The sequence below is a fragment of the Erpetoichthys calabaricus genome, chromosome 10, assembly GCF_900747795.2.
Source record: "Erpetoichthys calabaricus chromosome 10, fErpCal1.3, whole genome shotgun sequence".
NCBI classification, from domain to species: Eukaryota; Metazoa; Chordata; class Cladistia; order Polypteriformes; family Polypteridae; genus Erpetoichthys; species Erpetoichthys calabaricus.
Window position 1 is genome coordinate 169,877,381 of NC_041403.2, and position 24,508 is coordinate 169,901,888.

The following is a 24,508-nucleotide window of genomic DNA, read 5'->3' on the forward strand; positions in this document are numbered from 1 at the left end:
ACTCTCTTATACTGCAGCCTTGGGCTAAAACCTTTCCAATTCATTTTCCCCCTCACTCAGTAACCCCCTCGAAACAGGATTTTAAAACGTTTTGCAAATCTATTAAAAGTAATAATTAGAAGACCCCTGAACTATCCCATTGACACCAGTATTCAGACCCTTGACTGGGCACTTCGTTGAAGCCCCATTGGCAGCCTGGCATCTTCTTGGGTTACACGCTCCTGGATTGGGGGGGGGGGGGGTGTTCTGATCTTTTTCTCTGCAGGTCCTCTCGTGCGCTGCCAAGTCGGTGGACGGCTATCTTCATGTTTCTCCAGAGATGTTCAACTGGTTCACTTCACAACATTCCCAGAATTGTGTCCCTCGGCTGCTCCTGCGTTGGTCTTTGCTTTGAGAACCTTCAGCCGAGACGGAGGTCCTGACTGCTCTTCTGCAGGCTCTCATTAAGCCCACCTCTGTACTTTGCTCCATGCAGCTTTTCCTCGACTGGTCTCCCAGTCCCTGAAGGTGCCACTGGCCATGATGTCATCAGACCCAAGACTCGTTTCACACGATCTCAGAGTCCTTCAAGGGCCTTTCTGCAAACTCCAGGTGGGTTTCATTGAGGAGAGGCTTCTGTGTGGCCATGTTGTCATAAAGCCTCCTAGAGGGTTACAGTGATGGTCGCCCTTCTGGGACCTTCTACCCGCTCCACATGGGCTCCGTCAGAGTGACCATCAGGTTCCTGGTCACCACTCTCATCCTGGTCCTTCTCTGCCAGTTGTTCCGTTTGCTCAGCTCTAGAAAGTCATGGGGGTTCCAAACGTTTTAAGAATTATGGAGACCACCAAGCCCTTGGGGACCTTCTGTGGACAAGAGTGATGTCCAGTCAGCAGAATTGATGACTGCAATCAACTGAATGGCATCGTGAGCCTGAGCCAAATGCCAGGTGTCACAGATAAAGGGTCCGGAAACTTCATTTCTGTAGTTTAGTTGTAATAAATGTTTAAAGATTCCTCAAATCCTGCTTTCACTTTCTCATGGCCGGGTACGGTGAGGGGAGAACTTAAACGATTTTAGCACAAGACTTGGAGGGGTCTGAAGACCTCGTGAATGCACGGTCAGGTGTTACCTCAAACCTTCTAGTGCTCGCCCTCATCCAGCTGGTGGCTTTGCTTCTTAAAATGGCAGACATTTGGGTTTTGGAGGCTCGTTTAACAATTCTGTCGATTTCAGGTCATGGGGGGGTGTGTCCACGCAGACCGCAGCTCCCTGGTCCTGTTTATTAAGGATTGAGGACGGCAGGGCGGCACAGCGAGTAGTGCCATCTGCAAATCCCACAGCCAATTATTGGCCACGGCCTCCTCAAAGCCCACAGGCGTGTCTGAACTGAGGGGCTTTCAAATCCTGGAAGTGCAGGATACCAAGGGGCACACTGAGTGAGCTGAATGGGATGGCAAACTGGCAGGAGAGGAGCAGGCCTCACCCTAAGTGATGCCAAGATGACTACAGGGGCAGCCGGCAGATAAAAGCCACCGAGCCAACTTGTGCTTCTGGTTGATCAAATCATCAGGCTTATGGTATCAAAAGTGACATTTAATTTGTACCCCTTCACTACCGCCCAATGGCACACCTCTGCTGTAAAGTCCACCACCCGTCAGTCAAGTTCATTTCTTTTTCCAGAATTTGCTGTAGTCGTCTATTTTAAATTCATCCTCGTATTCTGGCTTCTCCGGTTTGGCTGCACCCTTCCTCAGCTCTCGTCTCCGCAGGGTGGCCTTCCTGTCCGCTTCAGACAGAGTGGAGATATCCAGCGGCATCTGGCAAAGACAAACACATAAAAAGTAAAATAACGTCAGTTTGAAATGCGATACAAAAGCAAACTGCATGCTAATTCGTGTCCACTGATCCCGCGACCAAACTAAAAGAAAGCAAACCCAGTGGGCCGCTTCACGGGTACCGCGTTCTGATGTAAGGCCTCGGATTAGTCACGCAACGTAAATCAAATGACCAATCAGAATCAACGGCGGAGGTAAGAGGCCATCAAATCACGAGTGCGTCTACCCGCCGCTAAAGACGGTCAACGGGGAATTGAGAAAGCGGGTTGGTGGTCTGCCATGTCATTGAACAGGGTGACGTTGATGACAATTTCGTTTTCTTCTGTGTCAATGGCTTGCTGGAAAGGGCCAGCACAATACAACAATTCTGGTCAAGCCCAAAAATCACACTTGGAGTGCCGCAAGTGGGCTTTAACAGGCGCCCCCCCAGCCTTGACCCCCTCCTCCCAAAAAAAAAAACCATTTGTAAGGGAAAAATAAAAATGGAAGAAACCTTAGGAAAGACAAGTCCAAGAGAGAGAGAGCACCATATTTAGGGAGAGAGAAGCAGCAACAGCAGAAGAGCGGGCGTCCCGGAGGGCAGTGGCACACGATTACGCCGGTCCTCCTCCACACTCTTAACATGTCCCTAAATGTGCTTTGTAAGTGCTTGCAGTTGGAGGTGGCCGGACCCCATCGCTAAACCTCTCGACGTATCAGTCAGGACGATCAGAAGCTGAATGGAGCAGCAGGCTACGAGGCAAGCGAGGCGCGTTACTAACGTAAGAGTCCCCGAGACAAACTTCTCGCCGTTTCAGTTATTCACTCCGCACTGCATTTGATCAAACACACGCTTGGCGTGACAAAGTGGAAACGCCTCTGACATGTGCTGTTGACACTCCTCGGTCGCTTCATCATATTCAGTTCTGGAGCAATTAGTGCATGGCCTTCGATTAAAGTGCAACACACGCGGAGCAGCCGCTGAGTGAAATGCAACATGCGAGCTTTGCTTTTAGTTTTAGTTTACTTAGAAAACAGAAATTTTAGTGATTGGCAAAAATGGATATAATGAGGTTACTAGAAATAAACTTGATCCATTAGGATTAACAGTCAAGACGAAGGTAAAGAACTGAGGGGTCATTATTGACTCAGACCTGAAGTTTAAAATCACAGATTAATCAGATTACTAGGACAGCATTTTTTCACTTCACAAATACGGCAAAAATCAGACCTCTTATAACATTGCAAGATGGTGAGAAATGAGTTCAGATTACAGTAACGCACTCCTCTCAGGACCACCCAAAAAAGACATCAATCGACTGCAACTCACGCAGAATGGAGCTGCCAGGATCTTAACTAGGAAAAGAAAATGCGAGCACATCACACCAGTCTGAGCGTCACTACACTGGTTACCTGTGCCATTTAGAACTGACTTTCAAATCCTGCTGATGGTTTACAAGGCCTTCAATGAGTGGTGGCTCTGAGGGTAGGCATCTGCACTGGCAATCGGAAGGTTTCTGATTCGAATCCCGTAAATGCCAATCAGGACTCTGCTCTGTTGGGCCCTTGACCTGCAACTGCTGAGTGCTTTGAGTAGTGAGAACAGCGCTATAGAAATGCAAAGAATTAAAAATAATAATAATTATCCCAGAATGCCTCTCACCTCACACCCCAAATCGTAACCTCAGATCTTCAAATGAGGGTCTGCTTAGAAGTCCAAGAGCTAAACTTAGAAGAAGTGGTGAGGCGGGCGGCCTTCTGCTGTGATGCACCTCAAATCTGGAAATCAAGTTTACTGATAGAAGTTCATCAGGCTAATCGGTGGGGCACTTTACAAAACTGATAAACACTCATTACGTTAACGTGGCTTTCTCAGAGCTTCATCTTAGTTTAATCCTGATATTCTGTATATGCACTGAATTATCATTATCATTCATGGCGGCTCTAAAATCCATACTAACCCCTACTTTCTCTTCTGCTCTTTTTCCAGTTTTCTGTGGTGGTGATCTGCACCACCACCACCTCATCAAAGCACCAAGATGTCCCTTTATTGATGGATTGAAGGCCTGAAGTCCACATGACCGTCATCATCAAGTTCTTGCATGTGAAGCCTGAATATCATGAGGACTGATTGAGGACATTGATGTCAAGTAGAATGCCTACATGGGGCTGGTCAGGTGGTCTCGTGGCCTATGAACCCATGCAGATTTTTTTTTTTTCCCCCGTCCTCCCCGACCATCAGACCTTACTTTTATTCTATGTTAATTAGTGTTGCCTAATTTTAATTCTTATTTATTTTGTCTTTTTTCTCTTTCCTCATCATGTAACGAAAGCACTTTGAGCTCCAGCATTTGTATGAAAATGTGTAATAGAAATAAATGTTGTGACACGCAACCAACGGACATGAATGAAAATGCAAGGTGCCTTTGTTTCGTATTTTAGACCGACAAGAAGACGGTGTGCCATCGTGAGCAGCAATCGCTCATCGGGTTGAGAGATTTTGAACTCTTTTAGGGTTGGGTTGAGGTTGGCTGTTGACTTTAGAGGGTAACAATCAGCTGTGGACGTCGAGAAAACTCACCATCACATGACGGGGGGACCCTCTTTGCTAGAAGGACTCATTGACTTGACATCAAATCCCTGCGTGTGTGAGTGAGAGGAGTGTACAGTAACTAACTTCTAGAATGGCACTGACGTCGGGCGAATGTGCAAAGTAAAATACTCTGTGGGCATTATTAATTTTTTTTTTTGCTTTTTGCGTATTATTGCTCATCAAACTCCGATTTTGATGCAAGTGATCTGCTTCTTTTCCAGAAAGTGCCCTTCAGAATATAGTTAGACAAACAGGTATGTAGTACGTATGTAAGCTGTGTGGCAGCCGATCTTAGAAAGCTCACGTTTAATGTTAAATGCAGATTGAGTTTTTGGGAAAAATATTCTGGGAGAAAATGAAAAAAATAATTATCCCTGAAAGAGTTAATCATGAAATGATGGCAGCGCGCCAAACGAAAGGCCACGTGAATATTCGCTGCATTGCATTGTAGTGAACGCGCTGGACTGTATTTCATTTTGACACAAATGGTCTTCCATGCAGTCACACCAGAATGGACATGGGAGTCTCACTGTGAAGGATATTCGGCCATTTCATATGAGGCAGTGAAACTCGTGTTAGAACAGTGACCCGTATAAGCAAGACGGCGTACAAATCTATTTACCGGGTCACATACTCTTTGCATTATTTGACAGTAAACTATGCAACATTCTACGATCTGGTTCTCACAACTGAACGAGGGCACCATGGCGGATGTTTGCCGACTTGCAGACCAACCACAGGCGTTACCAGGTAGGTAACCACCCATACAATCAGATTGTGATTCAGATTACGAATGCCATGAATGTAATTACTCCGATCTACATGCTGTCAAATGAACGAACCACACGCCGTGGCACAACGTGGACGCTTCGCCTCGGACGTCAAAGGGGGTGCAGTGAGTGTGTACGCCTGATGAGCCCAGAATTAGGGCGAAACACGTGTCACGTACTCTTTGCATTATTTGACAGTAAACTATACAAAATCTATTTAAAAACAGACAAACCCCCCCCCCCCCTAATTCAGAAGGGACAGAACACGTGTCACACATGATCACGACCCACAATCCAGTGCACAAGACCAAACATTAATGGCATTGCTGCGAGTGCTGGGCTCACAAAACTCAAAAACAGGCTCTGCCTTCCAAACTAGGCCTCAAAGTTCCAAGAAGGCCCAGCCTGTTAAACTCAAACCTTTCTTTAATTTAATGTTTTGCATATCTTGCATTTAACTCTCTAGTGTTCTGTACAGAAAATATCTGTATCCAATGTTACATGTGCCCTACATGTAGCGGACCGGGGCCACGATTTATTTTTTTAGGTGGAGATTCCAGGGACACAGCCAACCTTGGCCGACCCGCACACACTCACAGGCAGAGACAAAAAAAGTAACTGGTAATAAAACAGCAATTAAAGAATGTATTAAATACTAATAAGTGAACCAACGACCCCCCCAAGTTCCCCTTCCGGCAAATTCGACAATAACAAACCACTAACAAAAACCACACACTATGAAGTCCATGAAAACGGCAACTGATGAAACGAAATGATGGTGGACAGACAGTCCAGAGATGAGCTCGCTGTATGTGAATGGAAAGCTCAGTCCTACTGGTATTTCCTGATGAGATGATGGCGTGTGATGGGATCAGGAGCGCTCCTTCCTCTCTTCGTAAGACCACAACAAATCCTCAGACAGTCCCCATGCAGCAGGAAGACACCAGACGGTCCAAACACCCAAAACAGAGAGGTGATCGAGGACAAAACAAGAATTCACAAGGATCAAGACAGACAGACAACTCCAGACACAAAACACCAAAGACTTCTCTTCTTTTGGTATGACTGGCCCCCTTTTAAAATGTCACACAGGCCTCCTTGTACTCAGCAGCCCCTGCACCCTCTGCTAGACGACCAATCGGAGCCACCGCAGGGACTGCTGGGAGTTGAAGTTTCAACATACTGTATAAGTAAGTGCCTTTAGCATAGGAAAGGCGCTATAGAAATAAAAAGTGATATTACTAAAGGACAGATGTACGGCCTACACACAGCCAAAAATGGGGCCAAGCTTACAAATTCACAAAGGTAGGTAGAAGACAGCCATAAAAATCACTGGCTCTGGATAACGAAAAGCCCTAAAAACCAGAGAATCAGTGAGGAGAGATTTAAAAATTCAAATATCCACACATCGATTCTGAGACTGGGAGCCACCCAACAGTCGTGAAAGCGGATTATTTTTGGACAGCCTCTTTTTCACGCCTATGCGTCTTGAACTACATGCTGCTAGGATTAATGGTGTGGTGGGCTCTCTTTATGTCTTATTGGTAGTCCTGTCATCTACACGTTACGAATTACATGCACTCTTAACAGTGAAAAGGGTGTGAGGCCTTGATAAAGACCCCTACACCAGGCCAGGACCTTCCCTAGCGTCTCCAGAAAAGGCCTCACCCCAGGCAGGTCGACTCCAAAACTGCACAGTCTGGCTTCAGGCTCAGGAGGCCCCAAATGAGGAAAAACTGGCATCACCGAGGGACTTCAAATCTTAACCCTTAAACCACCGGAACCAACCATAGTCACTTCCCAGTACAATTTGCCAGCACACTGGACCTAGTCAGTCCGTGCCGTACATTCCTTGAGCAGCCAGCTTGTGACCACTGGCGCCCCCGTCCCTGGGATTGAGCCGCTGCGCTAGACTGGCCTGAGAGCCCCCAGTGTTGACCTCTGTGTGCAGCCCGTTCAAGCGCAGTTGGCTCAGTGATTTACTGAATTTCACCAATGGCGTCAGTTGCACCTTCTACATATTGTCCCAGTAGTTTTTTATTTTATAGTTTTTACAGTTCATTGGCAGTGTGTAAAATGGTCAGTGTTACAGTAATTGTGATGCTCTTTGCATGAAAAAAAAATGTGTACCATTAAAATTTCACTTTTTCTTGGTGAATTATGACGTTTACTTAAAAAGTGCAGCAAAAAAAGTATTTGGCATCCGGGGGCGCATTAACCCAACCCCCCCAAGTATGTGGCAGTTTAAGGGTTAAGAGCCAGAAGGTGACCCTCCCTTACCATAATGATCCTCTTGGGCTCTTTGTACCGCATGTTGACGGTGGACCCATCTGCTCGGACCAGGACGACGGGGTAAAACCTCGCGTAGGTCTGTCGTCCACAACGCACTATGGAGGTTCTGTTGGAGCCACAAGTAGCCATGGAGTCATGAAATGAACACGTCCCAGGAAAGTGTCGAAATAAGTCATTGTTCTGCAAGAATCTGAAAAGGCAACACAAGAATTACAATAATCATAATCATTTCTCTAGACAAAAATCACCTGCAGACAGAAAATGGTTGCTCCATTTTGAAAGAACTTCCGAGGACACAGGAGGCAGCAACAAGTGCCCAGCAATGAACCAGTCTTGGATGGCAGGGCACATCTAGAGCTGCACACTAAGCCAAGACGCGGAGCACAGAAGGCACCATCCACATCCAGACATGCCACGTCTGGGACACCGTGAGCCCACTCACTATGTAAAGCACTTTGAGCAGTGAGAAAAGCGCTAAATAAATCTAAGACATATATATATCTATATACAGTGCATCCAGAAAGTATTCCCAGCGCTTCATCACTTAACACGTTTTATGTTACAGCCTTATTCCAAAATGGATTAAATTCATTTTTTTCCTCAGAACTCTACACACAACACCCCATTATGACAACGTCTAAAAAGTTTAACAAGTGTAACATAACAAAATGTGGACAAAGTGATGTGCTGTGAATACTTTCCGGATGCACTGTATAGTATTATTGTTTACACGTGAGGACTCCAAATCGCTCACACATGTTGTGACAGACGGACAGGCGAGTTCCTTCCTCCATACCGCCCCTTCTTTCCTAAAACCCATACAGGAGTTTTTCACAGCATGGTGGTGGAAAGTACATGAGGGGACAACCCAAGTGCCCAGGAACAGCTCCTTCTCACAAAGAACTTGGCCTGAGAGGACCTCAGTGTGGCGTCACGTCAAGGCAGGATTGGGCACATCGGAGGAAGAACGTGGCCTGTGATGGAGATGACACGATGCAGCGGCACAAAGTTTTAACGGATTGTGCCCTTTCTTTGGGTTTATGTTTTTTCTCCTTGCCCTTTGGTTTTTACTGTGACTTTTTTTGGAGCGCAGCATTCTGCAGACACACACAGTATGTGGCTCACTTAACTGCAGTCATTTGACTTTTCACTTATACATTTCTCAACTATACATTTTTTACTCCAGTCAGTCACTGCAGTTGGTGTGAGTAATGAGAATCTTTTAACAACCCTTTAGCAATTTGGCCTTTTACGTTTGTCTGACGATTTTAAATAAGTGAGAAGTCAAGCAAAATGACCCCTTTAATTAGTTGACTAAAACGATGGATAGATACTTTATTAATCCCAAGTGGAAATGCACATGCAAGCTTTCGAGGCAACTCAGGCCCCTTCTTCAGGCGAGATGGAATAAGAAAATGACGTTCTAAGAGATGCGGCTGCGTTCAACTAATCCTTCAAAGGACGCCACAACACGGCCAATCTAACGACGGCAACTTTATACCAACAACGTTTCCCTGATTTAAAGCATGCAGATGCTCCTCTAGGCTGACCGTGTGGCAGCACCCTCAATATATTCTATTATTCATCTTCACATCACCCTATTTACCATTTTAAGTAACTGTATGCGCCTATAATCTGCACGTTATCCGCTACATGCTAAAGATGGGCTGGTGCCCCTGAGGCGTCCGAGTTCAGTAAACTCCGCAGATACTCGCGGAGCCCTGAAAACCTTTGGAATCTACCGATGAAGTGAACCGGCGATGAGGAGGACGTTCGTTGTCCCTCTCGGTTTCCTCTACCGTAGCTGAACACGCGCCGCTCCAGAGACCGTAGAAAACACTCTTCTCTAAAGCCACGCAAACTCTGACTGGCCATTTTTAACGTAAATGTGCGGCGAATGCTCGCGTAGTGTGATCTGAAAGACGAGTCTGATGCCGGTTTGGGGCCCGATGGTCCATTTTGACAGACCACTCGTTGGTGCTATGAATGCAGCGAGAAGATTTGGTTTTGTGTTTTGGGAATATTTTCAGGAAATGTCTTGGCAATTGTGAACTCCCGTAATGCTCCAGCTCTGCATCCTCGATCCACGGTAATGCTGCCTAGTTTCTTGGCCCCTAAATTGTCCCCCGTGACGGTCTCTTTTATGATGGACCAGCGTTACTTCCCCGGTGTGACACTTTTCGAACTTGACCCGGATTATGTAGGTTTATTAATGAATGGCTGTTGAGTTGCCAGACGGAGGTCTCACGCTCCATTATAACCACACACACAGTAGCCTACCTGCCGGTTGACTTCGCCGCGCTCAGGAGCCTTTGCGCTGCCATGCTGTGAAGCGAATCCTTCTAAAGTTTACTTTTCACCTAATAGATTTTTTTTTAAAATGTGCTGCATCCGCTCTTGGAATAACCGACCCTACGTCGAAGCCAAACAGAACCTTCAAACAGGTCACCTGCAGGCACTCATACACGCTTCTCCTACACGCACGCCTCCTTCACGAACCCAACATGGCTTCCACAGTTCGGTAACACCCGGGCTACATCGGATCTTTCCGCCGTAAAATGCCTTTCCAGGCCTTACGTGTTGAAGGAGGACAAATGGATTTGAGGCGGCAAACACGAACATCGATTGAGTCGATCAGAACGGACAGTTTGAGCGGAAGTGAAAACGTCAATTCGCGGCGGTAATGCGGCCAGTGGCCCGGCGTGCGCCGATGTAATTGCGTTGTGTCTGAGGTACTGGAGGAGGTCGGACCTAACAGCCTGCCGCCCGGGACACCCCCACCGCTAGGAGCCGCTAGTCCAGATATAACTGTTAAGGGCTTGAGGCTGATTGTGAAGTGCGAGCCGAGGCCAACCTCAAATACTGCGAGTATTTAGATTTGATTAGATATACAGTACTTTATATGTCCCCAAGAGGGAATTAAAACTTTACAAAAGCTCAAGAAAAGAAAAAATATTAATAAACAACTATAGTAAACCAACATCAATTTTATGTTATATTGGAGTCTATCAATAAGTGCCTGGCAAAGTCTATTTGGAGCCCTGGGGGTCCATTGAAGGCAGTCTGTACTATTAGATTTAGACGACCAGGGAGGGGTGCTCCCCCTCAGTTACATTAAAGGCGCCCCTATGTGTGCCCACTTCACTGAGTGTGCACCCTTTATCATTCTTTTTTTATTTTATTTTTTTGCCACTCTAGGCATGCCACCCATGTCACCCATACCTATATCCGTCACTGCTATCAATGGTGTCGCTAATGCACGTGGGACCTGTGGGAAAAATATTGAGGATCTGCTGATATAATATAAAGGGAAAAAATCTACAGAACATAAGAAACAGTTAAAATGTGCAGTATGTTTATTCAATTGAATAGAGTTTATTTTTAAATAAACATGTCAAATAATTTTTGTGTAAGAAGATGACACTGTAAATACGAAAAATGAATTGGCTTCGTACAATTAAAACTACTGGGTAAATTATGCGTAGATTAATTATGTATTTAATTGAATGGACATTAAATGTGAAGTCATTTAAAACTACTGCTGCATGGATTTTTTATTGAGCGGACACTTTATTGTTTTATATGCCATTTTAATTAATGTGTATGTTAAAATGAGTGACCGAAGGCATACATCAAAATGTGTTCCATCAGATTAATGTATAACTTTCTATATTTCACATGGTGTGATTTACAATCTGTAAAACTGCTACTGTAATATCATACAAATAAAACCTTGTTCATCATATTGTCATATTAATGTTCACAGCTGATAACTTGAGGATCAAAGCGAGAAAAGTGTTCTCAAAAATGCCAGTCACATACAATCACGTTAAATAAGCTTTTTAATTCTAGATTTCTTTTTGTCAGTTTTTTTGACGAGGCTTCTAAAGTTTATTTATTTTTGGTCCCTTTCTTTTTAAACAGATGGACTTGCCAAGCGTGACAGTCTCATTTGTGTCGTACTTGATCGCAGAGAGTTTTCTTTTTTTCAGTCTCAGTCGGCTTTTGATTCTGCTACTAGAATTGTCATAAACAAAATATAAATATGCGAATCCATCTTGATCAGAACTTGAATTGCTGCTTTCCAACACTATTATCGTGTTCAAAGAAAGCTCTCCCCGTAACACTTTTTCGTGTGTTAGGTAACAAAAGTCATGATATTCATACTGTTTGGTCCCGGCGCAAGTGAAATTTGACGGGCGCTTCAGATTCTGCATTGCGCATGCGTCTGACGTGTCACTCGATTTTATTTATCCCCTCATATCCTCAGATGGCGCTGCTCTGCTCGCTGGCCAGTCGCATCCGTGGCTACCTGCCCACCCTCCGCCGTTTCAAGGACAACATTGTGAGCGGCGATGTGAAAGCGTGCTGTTTCAAAGCATATGCCCAATGACAGCTGCTGTTAGAACGGATAACGGGGACTGCTATTGGTCTCACATTTGGAAGATGTATGCTCTTAAATCGGCGGTCGCACTCCTGACCACACGCGCGTATTGCACGGATTGGTTAACTCGTGAAACAGTGGGCACTGTTGGAAAAACAAAGAAAAAAACAAAACAAAAACGGGGGGGAGCCCATGAGATTTCCTGCCCAGTTGCTATGCCACTTAGCAGGGCTGTCTTAAAAAATGTGCACAGGCCTGGGGCCCACCATGTTTCTGATGATAGCCTTATGAACAATATAAATGTCAATGGCAGGTTTAGAATAAGGAAGTTCTACAGAGTGTTCCTGGTATGTTGAACCATTTTCTTTTACTGATGCTGCCCGTTTATGACTCCACTATACTGTATACTGCATTCATTTTCCCGTTGCATATTCCCCTCTCCATCTGTGAAATGTGAACCCCCCAATTACAGGGCGGCATCTCAATCCCTCTACTTCCCTCATTGTCAGCTAATTAGCACTGGCTGGGCTGCACCTCCCAAAGGAATTTGTTGACTTACCTGGCAGCATTAGAGATCCAGTATATCACCTTCTGAAGCACCTCCACGTTCAGCTGCTTGATGAACACCACTGTGCAGACATGCTTGTCATATTGAGTAACTTATAGTGAATTTATGACATCAAAATAGAATTCACGGGTGTGACACTAGATAGATAGATAGATAGATAGATAGATAGATAGATAGATAGATAGATAGATAGATAGATAGATAGATAAGTGAAGGCACTATATGATAGATAGATAGATAGATAGATAGATAGATAGATAGATAGATAAGTAGATAGATAGATAGATAATAGGATAGATAGATAGATAGATAGATAGATAGATAGATAGATAGATAGATAGATAGATAGATAGATAAGTGAAGGCACTATATGATAGATAGATAGATAGATAGATAGATAGATAGATAGATAGATAGATAGATAGATAGATAAGTGAAGGCACTATATGATAGATAGATAGATAGATAGATAGATAGATAGATAGATAGATAGATAGATAGATAGATATAGTGATAGATATATAGATAGATAGATAGAATAGATAGATAGATAGATAGATAGATAGATAGATAGATAGATAGATAGATAGATAAGTGAAGGAACTATATGATAGATAGATAGATAAGTGAAAGGCACTATATAATAGATAGATAGATAGATAGATAGATAGATAGATAGATAGATAGATAGATAGATAGATAGATAGATAGATCTAACAATTTCATTAAGCACCATTCATAGCTGGTGCCACTGGAAGTCAGCCATCCTTGTAATGTCAGCATTAACATACTAGTGATGACCTCACCAAGATAAATAGGTAGACATGAAAGACACTGCTGTATATAACAGACATATAGGTAGATAGATAGGAAAGGCACTATATCATAGATGTGAAAGGCACTATATGATAGATAGATAGAGTGAAAGGTGCTATATGATAGATAGATAGATAGATAGATAGATAGATAGATAGATAGATAGATAGATAGATAGATAGATATCAAAGGCACTGTATAATAGTTAGTGACCGGTCTGGATGTAGGCAGCAACCAGTTCACTTTGAATCTCAGGTCCTTAGGTAGATAAATGGATAGGCAGATGTGAAAGGCACTATATAAAAGATAGAAACTTTATTTGTCCCAAGGTGCCTGTGATACCAGTGGGCCAGCCCTGCTGGGTGCAAACCCCAAGTCTGTTTACTCTCTGTGTGGAATCTGCATGTTCTCCTTGGGTTTGTGTTCATTTACCTTTCACATCCACAAAGATGTGAGGGTGATTTTAAATTGACCCTGTGAGTCAGTGGCACCTTATCCAGTGATGCTCTCTGCCTTGCGTATCAGGTGCTGCCCGGGTGGGCCACTCCATGACCCTGAGTTGGATTAGGTGGGTTTAAAAATAACTGTGATCATGGGGAACTCCATATTACAAAATGAGGTCCAACTATATGTCTGGGATACACTGCCATGTTGTCAGTTAAAACAAGGCAAGTGCTGAAACACACAATGGGCATGTGCCATTGCTGCTCACAAAGATGATTTCAATTGGACGTTGCCAGCCCACTTGTTTATTATATTTTAGATGACACCCTGTTATGTTATATCATTATTTTCTGTTTTGACATTATAGTTGTCTAAAGTCTGCCTGTACTGACTCATCACATTTTCTGTGTGGGTATTCCTTCCTGCACATTTAGGCTCTGTTTAAACTCACTTCATTCTTAACGCCACGAAAGGCACTATAGCACAAACATACTTAGACCATGCCACAAATCAAAGGACGCTGCCCACTCCATCAGTGTGATTCACATACAGACATTTGGACAATCTCAGATGCCGCCTTTCTTTCTTTATTTCTTTCTTTCTTTCTTTCTTTCATGCTGGATAAGACCTCTTCAAAGTATCTTCTAAAGAGCCTACGTGATGTGCAGTAGATATCTCTTTCCTGTTTATCGTCCCATGTACACTGTGCACATCTTCATCCACCTCTTTTCCAACCATCTTTCATGGAGAGACAGCAATACGTTACAGCAAGTGCCAGGCAGATGGTTTAAATTATATATAGACAAGTGAAATTAATAATCCCGGAGGGAACCCCAATTTTCACTACCTGCCCATTAAGCCCAGAGAGCTACTGCACATTTGCTCTTCCAATAATCCACTAGCTTTCACACTGGAGCTTTTGTAGAGCTCCTAACAGTATTACTGTACATCTGCCACACGACGCTACTTCTCAAGTGTAACAATGGCAGGGCTAATTAGAGCGACAAGTGAACGGGTTGGTGCAAACATCTGCCACCAGATTTGATTATTTGGTTTTTTTGGCTTTCAGTTTCACATCCATCCCAGGCAAGCTCTAAATATTCATAGAGGCAGACCTGGTATCTAAATAACAAGACTTTATGTAATGTAAAAGTCGCACTCCTACACTTCCATTGTACGTGGCACACATATTCCTGGCTCCTCTTTCAGCAGTCGACCAGAGCAGAGCAGAGTCTGCTTCACCAATATGTCAAGAAAGACTGTAACTTTATCATCCAACGCTGAAAGAATCTTGTTGGGTCATCTTTGTCCCATTTTTCACTGTGCCAGTCAGTAACTGCCAGCCAGTAAACATGCCAGCACAAGTTTGGGATTGTGTTAGAAAAAAATATCTGAACACCTGGAGCAAAACTCCTTTGAGATACAAGGAGAACACGCAAAGTCCACACAAACAGCTGACCAGGCGCAGGATTTTCTCTCCAGATGGCCAATCAGTGATGCAGCAGTGCTATACGCTGTGCCACCCTCCTAAAATAATCAGACCAACTGCCAGGCACGGTGGCATAATGCTTAAGGATTTCAAATCCTGCCACTGGGTGACCACGAGCGGGCCACTTCACCTGTCTGTGGTCTAACTGGAAAAAAAGGAATGTAACCAAGTATCTCTCAGTTGTCTTGGACAAGACGTGCGCCAAATAAGTGAACTTAACTATCAAGAGAGTGGACAGAAACAACTGAGCAAGCTGGAACTGGAGAGACAGAGCAAACAACTGGGATCTAAAAACCGAATAATTAAATGGATCAGCAAAAGCCAAACTGTCTATTTTACTTTTCCAGCTACAAATTTGTATACACATAACCAACTTCACCGAAACAAAACGTTTATTAAGCACGTACGTTTTCAGCTGTTCTCAAGTCTTAATGTTCAGCATAAACCTCAGAGCCGCCCGAGGACCCGCTAAGAAGCCTGCACGCCACGACCCCGCCCACAACGCGACCCTAACGATTTACCGATGTGGGCAAAAGATTTTATGTACTGTTTCTTACTGAACGTTTCTACGGAAACCGTCAAGCGCGCCTTCTTTCCTCACGTCCAACAGTTGGATGTTTTTGTTTGTTTGTTTTTTTTTTTTACTAATTGGAATGCTTTGTTCAGCGCCTTTAGGATGTGACTGAAGTTCACAATTGATCACACGCCGCGCATGCGCGACCGCCCAAGTGTCGACAGTTAGAGGCTCATCTGTTTTGAAAAGCGCGGGCGGGCTGAGCGGGTTGTACGGAGGTTGTGATTGGTCAGGACTGTAAGCCAGGTCACAGTTGATTGGTCCAACCCCGCGCCATTGACGCCAATGAATGGCGCCAGTATTTACTTTGGACTTCTAGTTTGTAGGCCCTGTCCTGGTTACGGGCGTAGCTAAGGTGTTCACCCATGTGATGGAATAATTAAAAGACCCGCTAATAGTTACTGTTCTGCCGCCTTTGCCACCGCCTGAAACTGTCGCGGTGAACGGGAAAATGTGCCTTTTGTTTGTGTAAGAAGCAAAGCTTGTTGCATTGAGGACGCGGCGCTTCACAAGAGACTCGGGGTGACTGAGGAGCAGCCAGCGGGCCGGGGGCCACATCACTTCAGGTAATGGACGACCTAACTATGTTTATTGTGGGCTTTTAAAGTATGCTCCTTCAGGACTTTAAAATGTAATAACAGCACTGAACATGTATCGGCGCATCTGGGTGTTCTAAGCGCCTCTTTAAAATAAGGCTGACAGTAGGGGGCAGGTCCGACAGGGCGACACGAACGCAGCTCAGTATTCTACAGGGGAGTCTTTCGTTTAAAATAATAATTCTCGAGTGATACTCTGTTCACTTTCTGTGTGCGTGTTCCTTCTGGCACCAACCAGACGAGCTCGAGTGTTCATTTCACACCGACTTCAGCAGTCGTTTCTCCTTAACTGCTGCGGCGAAATCCCTGCGACTGTCGGCCGTCCCTTCTGCCTTATGTAGAGTACTGAATTCATCCATTCTGATTTTGCTCTCCCGTTTATTTTTGGACTGCAGTGATTGTTTCGAAGTACTCACGGCATGTGTAAGTGACACTGAATGTGTGCGCGTCTTGTCACTTGCAGCTGGCACGTGTTCGTTAAATTGTTACTGCTGGATTTGTTGGTGAAATCAAAGAAGACCACACAAAATAGTGAATCAAAAGATTTACAAAGCCTGTTGATTCAAAGCTGTCACAAAATAAGATTGTGATGTATTTCGTAAAAAGTCTTACTGCAGAATCTGTGAGAAAGGCTAGCAGGGGGCTTAGTTAAAGGCAGGGCTGAAACCGTGTTAAAAAAAAAGTAAGGCTTGAATTGTGAATAAAGACGTGCAGTCGTTTGTCAGCAGTGGGAGCCGTCAACTTATTGTATGTGGATTTCGTAGTATTACTGTTTCTGTAATTTCAATCAAGAGTACATTTTCTAGACCTCAAACCATAATGATGTAAATATGATGCAGGGATTATTCCTGCCTTACTCCCTGTGCTTGTTGGGGTAGGCACCTCCTGACATCTTTACTTTGGGTAAAGAGACATTGGAAAATGGGTGGATGGATGATCCACTTGTACTGGAAATGAGAGGTTTCACTCTTTTTTATATTTTAAAAGTTTTATACAAGCATCTACCAGTGCATTTGATTATTTCTCCCAAGGTACAATAGTTAGTATTATGTCACAACTCCAAATGGAATGTTAATTATTTATGCAAGGTAATTACTTCTCTTTTCTGAGATTTAGGCTTCACCACAGAAAAAAAAAAAAAGATTTTGCACAAGTGATCAGAAATCCTGTGAATACTGTACTGTACAGACCGAGTAGGGCACTGCACTATTACTGAAACTGTCACTTTCTTTAGTCCCATATGCTTCTGTTGTCTGAGTAATCATGAACACATTGGACTGATTATCTTTTTATGAATACAATAATAATGGTTTTAAGAACTGTAACTTACCACTCATCAATACATTTTCCTCTTTTTTTTTTTTTAAAGGTTCAACCTTTTTCAGATATTAATTAGATATTGATTATCAATTAGTAATTTTTTTGCTAAACTTTGTAATTGATATTTTCATTGTGATGTTCCCAAAAGAATCGCTCACCACTTAAAATGCTTGTATTGATATGGCATTATCCTTCAATTAAAACTAATGGACCCCCTAAACAGCTTTTTCCCCCAGAGCCAAAGCCCTTGCAAACCAGTAATTTGCCTGTCATCTTTGCTTTTTAATGTATTCTTTCATAAATTCCTTGCATATACACTATGCACGTGTGTACGCACACACACTCCTTCCTTTATAATTGCACTATTCTGCAACTCTTCATATGTTTAACTTTTATATTATTTGTTTTTTGTACGTGATGTTGTGTTATAAGCAGCGCCAAAGCTACCAGGTTTAACTTCCTGTTTGTTAAGCACTGGCTAATAAAAGTGATTCTGAATTCCCGGGCCTGTTTAAACTAATTGAGAGTACTTTGGGCAGGTTGCCAGTATACAGCATTTTCACCACTGAAAATGAGAAAGAAGCTGCTTTAAATGTATTTATGGCTACTATAAGCTTATATGATGTAAACATTAAATGTATGTTGTAGTGTGGGGGGAAAAAAAGTCATATTTCAGCTGCATCAATGAGTATGAAATAGATTGTTTCCAATGCTATGCTCCTACAGAAGAACATTACTGTATTTCTATTTAGCTCCAGTTAGCATCAGGCTTCCCCCCCCCCCCCCCCTAGAAAAAGTATGGGTACTAATTACTGGATTGGTAGATGCTGTGCTTCTCAAAATTCTGAGGATGCTGTCATTAGCAAGCTGGGATGAATACAAGCTTTATTGCTAGTTTTTGCTTTTCCGTGTCTAAACACATTTCAGAGGTGTTTGTGTAAACTCTGTCAGTATGTTGGCAAAGACCTTGTTCAATAAGGGTGCCATTTGGAAGGTTAAACGGATCGTATCTTGCCGCCTATGATATAAAATTCCAGTCTTGCTATCTCCACAGATCTAATTTTTGTCTGTACTTACTCAACTTCTGTTACTGTCCCTCATTACTTTATTCTGTTATTGGCACTGGATACCTGCTCTCACTAAACTATTATGTGAGATGTTCACCAAACCGCCACTTTTCTCTTATTCTTCAGTGTCCAGTATAGCAACATTAAATATTTATAGCAACATTTGGTTTAAAAACATGTTGACAATTTGTTTCTGTTGTTGGTGGTGGTCTTCTACCCCTGCACTCCCTCCCTGCATGTCCTTTTGAAATAGTCCTTCATTTACTCTGAACCGTCTCTTTTCTGTCTTACCAGGAGTGTGTGGTTCTCATCTGTCAGCCACATTTGCATGTTTGATTGGTCGGATACTTTCACTCTTCTACATTCATCACTTTTTACATCAACTCCCCCAAAAAAAACAAAAGTTCAAATTTTCATTATTTATCCATATATCTCTATAATAAATGTACATCACAGTATCCTCATTAGGGGACCTCAATCCAAGGAGCACAAACCAGTAAACGAGACGTTTAATTAGCAAACACTGCCTGGAATAAAAAGTGCTTTTTCCTTTGGCTCTCCTGAACCAAGCTGAGTAATTCTATGTTAGATAACAGACCTGTGACATGACTATTATAGATAAAGTATCTCTATCTATCTATTTATCTATCTATCTATCTATCTATCCATCCATCTATCATCCATCCATCTATCATCCATCCATCCCTTCTACTTCATTTCAGTATTTAATAATGTTATATCTGGAATGTGTCTGTATTCTGGGGTGGCTTCAAGGCAAATGTTAATGATTTATTTGTATTGGTATATTTCTTTTGTCTTATTAGGAAATGAGTATACAGGTTAACCTAAGGAATACTTTGCCCCATATGATGGAAGTCGGATTCCCACCAGAAAATCCAATAATTTCAAGGTATGTTATTAAGAAAAGTTATAACGAGTTCCTTTTAAAAATTAAGCTAAGTGTATCTCCATGAATAAAATATATTTTTCCCCACCACTGCATTTTTTTTCCTGTGGGCTTTTTGGTCTCAAAGAAGGAAACATTACACTTGGTCTCTACAATAGTCTCTGAATAACTGAATTATGAGTATCACTGATTTTTAGAGTATTTAACCCTAGTGATCTTACTTTCTCTTTTGAAGATCAGTAAATAAAAGGGTGAAATTTTTTTTTCTCCTACATCTACTAATATCTAAGATATTTGGCACAGTAAATCCAAAGAGTTTTTACTTTATTATAGGATGAAAATCTTTAATTCTTTAACTTTGATACTGTGCTGACACCATTTCCTTATCTGCTTGCTTTCCTAGGCCTCCAGAACAAATGGTCACTCCTATAAGCTTTCCTAAAACAAGAATTGCTCTTTGGGATGCAATGCCAGTTGGTGAAGCCATTACCCTGCACCTTTCATATTACAGGTTAGTAAGGAAGCTGGATGACAAATACAAGCCCATTGTTCAATTACATTTACTCAGAGGTTTCAAAAGTCTTCATCTGTGTAATACATTTACACATTTTTAAGAGAAGCTAATACAGTATGTTAAAGCACTTTATATACATTTTAAAGTTAACTTATATTTAATAATTTAAAAACTAAAACCAATCCAAGCGTTCCTTTTCTTCTAAAGTTATATCTAATGATAACTTCATTGTGTCCACTAGAGATGTACACATTTATGGCTAATGTTTGAATCTGTGATGGCCAACTTTCCAGCTGCAAGTCTCAACTGAAATACGTGAATTCTCTTTTCTTTCAGTGTTATGCTAATTATATGCAAATGTCCAATGCCCTCCCGGCAATTCAAATTCATCATCAAGGGGGATTGCTTAGGCTGCATATTGCAGTGAACATCCAGTCATTCTGAGTCGCTTTTGAGTGATATTTGCCTGGTTTTACAGGCACCAGTCATATTCACTGTTTTTTGCTTTGACTTGGCATTGCATGCATTCCCTATTTTCCAACTGGTAAACCTCACTTTCTATAATTTCTCCACCATACTGCTTTTGCAATTTGTATCTGTTGAATAAATTTCTAACGTTTTGTATTTGGTCAGACATGGAAGTATAAAACTAACAATATAATCCTAATGTAGCTGTACTATATGTACTTGGTTACCATAAGTTCTTAAATTATAATATTCTTGCTAAGTGATTAGCATTTAGTTTTTAATGGAATTAAATTTCTAAAATTTTTCAAATCATACTTTGAATGCATAAACAGCTAAATGGAAAGTTTAAAACTTTGGAGAGGTCATTTACATATTGGTCAGGATGCTTACTGAAATTTGTTTTCCATCAGAAATCTGCATCCAGGTTGGCCCTTCTTCAAATTTGACAATCCCTAATTTAAACGTTCATTGATCAATTTTGCACATCTTTAGAATCATTTATGTTGCTGTGCAGTTTGAGTTTAGCTGTATATTTTGCTGCAGCCCTTCACTGAGGGTACAGTCTCATCCTGGAAATCTCCAAATTTTTATTTGGAAGAAGTGATTCCTAAAAATGTGCCAGTACTGTAAACCCACTGTAATTGTTCAGTGATGGTTTTTTTCTTATTGCCTTTATTGTTTCTGCGTCCTCTCGTTAAGCCTATAGAAGAGGCCTTAATTTTTGTGCACTGTAAGCCCTGAGAGAATAATCTATGAATTTTATTTTTCAATTTTTCTCCTTCTAAGAAATCCCAAACTGCTGGTAGCAGAGAAAACATTACGGCTGGCCCATCGTAATGCCAAGCAAAGCAACAAAAATTACTTTCACTGTTTCCTCCTGGGAACTGTAGCGGTTGATGATGGTGAGTCTCTTTGTTACGTCTGTCCTTATGGTGTATGCTTCTGTTTCTTCAGCTTTCATTTTTTCTACGGTATTAAGCTTCTTTAAAGTGTTGGATTTTACTACAGTTTTTTTAATCCTCTGTAATGTGTATTATTGGTATTTACTAGTTGATTTTAATGTTATTAAAGTAATAGTTTATTTTGCATTAGTCTCTCTGTGTTTGGTTTGTAAGGTATGAACTTTAGGAGAAACAGTAAGTGATGTTGAATCATATTCGGTAACACTTTTATTCTGTTCTTATACAACCTTCGATAAAGGTGCTGTCATGTCGTTGGAATAGTAGTTATAGGAGTGATTATTTTAGTTCATGCAGTTTTCGCATTGAGTTATAGAAGTGTTTCTCTATTTACATTAACAAAAACAACATTGACTTGTATAGCATGCTTTCATACAAACAATGTACTGTAGCTCAAAGTGTTTTACAAAAGCAAGAAAAGGAAGTTAATATAAAACATGATTACGTAATAATGTTATACAGTATGTAACAAAGAAAAAGGTAAGGTTGAATGGCCAGGAGAACAGAAAAAAAAAATTGGGAATATCTTCTGTTAATTCTGGTCCAATCCTGCTAACACATTGTCAGCTATGGTGTGTTTTACATATTAAATTTAACTTGTATGAGAGAGAATGGTCAGACCACAGTACAAGTATATTTATTTTCAGATGAGGAAGGAGTCACCTTGATGCTGGACCGCTTTGACCCAGGCCGTGAGACCGCAGGCTCGCCAGTTAAGGTGCCTAGTGCCATGTCACCTGAAGACTTTATTGTTCCCTGCACTGTTGTTCTGCAAAGCCCTGCTGACGAAGGGGTCATTGTTCATTCTGAGGAAGAGTTCAACATTGCCTTCAAGGTAAACATTTAAAGCATTAGCATTCTTTTTAGCAATATTTACTGTGCCTTAAAGAAATGTTTAGCCCTAATTTGCTCTTTAATGTCTTGAACTTGCAATTAGGATTTTTTGTGATGTACACTGCTATTTAAAATAATTGAAAATTTCAATGTCTAACTGCATACTATGTACATTTAAAGAAAAAGGAAATAGCAGGAAAAATTTCTTTTTCTTTAATTTTAATTTTCTCTCTGACACACTAAATGCTTTCAGCCAACATTTCACTCGGCAGAAGTGTGTCAAAAACGTTACCGAGGCTCCTTTATACCAACAGCAATATGCCTGTGACAGTAACTGCCAAGTTTTCCTTCTTGTTTGACATTCTGATGTGCGTATATATAAGAAGCCAAATTTCTCCATAAGGATAAATAAAGTTCACTTTCATCTGTCTGAACTGAAAGCTTAAATTTTCTCCGACAAGTTATCTTAACATGGTGCATACATTTTTATTGGCGTTTACCTGTATAGAGAGTGAGTGGATCACCTGCCTTAAGTTAATTTGTCAAAGGTAAATACTCAATGTCCTTCCTTAAGTTCTAGCAATATTTTGGAAACATTTAAAAAAAAAAAAAAAAAAAAGCTTCCAAACAAATTGGGGGGGGGGGATGCATCCTAATCAAACAGGAGATCTAATTACAAAGAAAAATAAAGTCTGATGGATTCAAAACTATTTGAAAAGCATTGAGTACCCATTGCAGCTCAGTGACTTCTAGTGTGCACAGGCAATGCAGCTTTGTGGTGCGCAGTTAGAAATTTAAACCACAAGACAGCAAGTTCAGCTCTCACCACTAATTCACTCTTGGGCTTTGAAAGCAGTTTCATCTTCTGGGGAATTAGAGGTGTAATAACATTTTCGGACTTAGTTATGAAATATGTGCAACTAATGTATCGAGCTCCACGTTCATAAAATTGGGAAATGCAGTGTCATGAACAGTTTAATATTTAGGATGAAATCTTTCTCCCAGCACAGGAAACATTGATGCAAATAGGATCGGTGTAATAGAATGACTCGCAGAATATCATTGTGGATCTTTCTTCTGTACTTTTAGTTTTGTTTGCTGCCTTGGTCTTTTTGAATGTAGTCATTCCAAATGCATGGCTTGTGACTAGTTCTGTGGTGCAACTTACAAGTGAAACAGGAAAACAAAACAAATGTATCAAGCGCTTCATATTTTATTTACTTTTTTTGTGTTTTTTTTTTTTTTTTCTTCTACTTACCAGAAGTCATTTTAGTTCTGTGTTTTGAGCTGTGCTGTGTGTGTTTGCCAAAAGAATGATATCCAGAGTTTTTATTTGTGTGGTTGTTATACCAATCTGTTGGTAGCAGATGGTCCAAGTGGTTCTGTGACATGCAGAAATAATTATGCTGGGAAAGTAAAACTCTGCCAACTAAACTGATGACAGCCTCAGATGAGAGGACTGATATTGTGTGCTCCAAAGGAAAAAAGGAAGATGCATTTTTTTTTTTTTTTTATAATCTGTTTTTCTTACTGATTGGGCAGTGTGCCAAGTAACCTCTTGGGTGCCTTTGCTAACCATTTGGAAATATTATTGTTGCTTCTGCTCATATGAAATGGAAATTGAAAAATGTGATTTGGTTTGCTGAGGCCTGTTTTGATTTCCATTAAAAGGGACAGCACTGTTTTGGTCCCTGCCCCCAAGAGTGACAGTTCTGTTTAACAGTGCTGGCAGCACTGATACTGTTTAATAGATGCATTCTCTTCAGTTGATTATCTTTTTGTTTCTTGACTAGATGCTTCAACAGCATTGCTGTAGCAGAGAAACCTTAAGCCCTACAAGGCTTCTCGCTATGAGATCTCGTCTGTGCTGGACTGAGAACATGGATAACATAAATTTCAGCCTTCACTGGAGAGCTGTGACAGTTGCCAACACTTTTGATGTTACTCCAGTTCGACCTATATCAATTATTCCTACAGCACTGGCACGGAATTTAAGCAGACCAGTGAACATTGCTCATGTTCAGGGCACACGCAAATACGGGTAAGTGGGTTTGTCTTGTCATCTTATGTCAAAGAATTTTAGTGCACTGGTGTACCTTCTTTGTTTTTATTTCTTT

The 24,508-nt window shown here is 41.7% G+C and overlaps 2 protein-coding genes across 3 annotated transcripts in view; one reads left to right on the forward strand and one right to left on the reverse strand.

Annotated features, from left to right (window-relative positions):
* mrpl55 (mitochondrial ribosomal protein L55) overlaps positions 1-9,906 on the reverse strand; it is a 175,249-nt gene extending 165,343 nt beyond the window's left edge. The window contains exons 1-3 of one of the 2 annotated variants that reach the window (XM_051933176.1): positions 9,732-9,904; positions 7,440-7,641; positions 1,561-1,799 (exon numbers count right to left, since the gene is read on the reverse strand). In XM_051933176.1, the coding sequence (XP_051789136.1) occupies positions 1,647-1,799; positions 7,440-7,641; positions 9,732-9,775 (399 nt within the window). In that variant the 5' untranslated portion in view covers positions 9,776-9,904 and the 3' untranslated portion in view covers positions 1,561-1,646. Of the gene's footprint in view, positions 1-1,560; positions 1,800-7,439; positions 7,642-9,731 lie in introns of those variants that run through there. The other variant, XM_051933177.1, reaches the window with a different exon arrangement.
* stil (STIL centriolar assembly protein) overlaps positions 1-24,508 on the forward strand; it is a 194,437-nt gene that overhangs the window by 151,016 nt on the left and 18,913 nt on the right. The gene's annotated exons all lie outside the window — the stretch shown is intronic.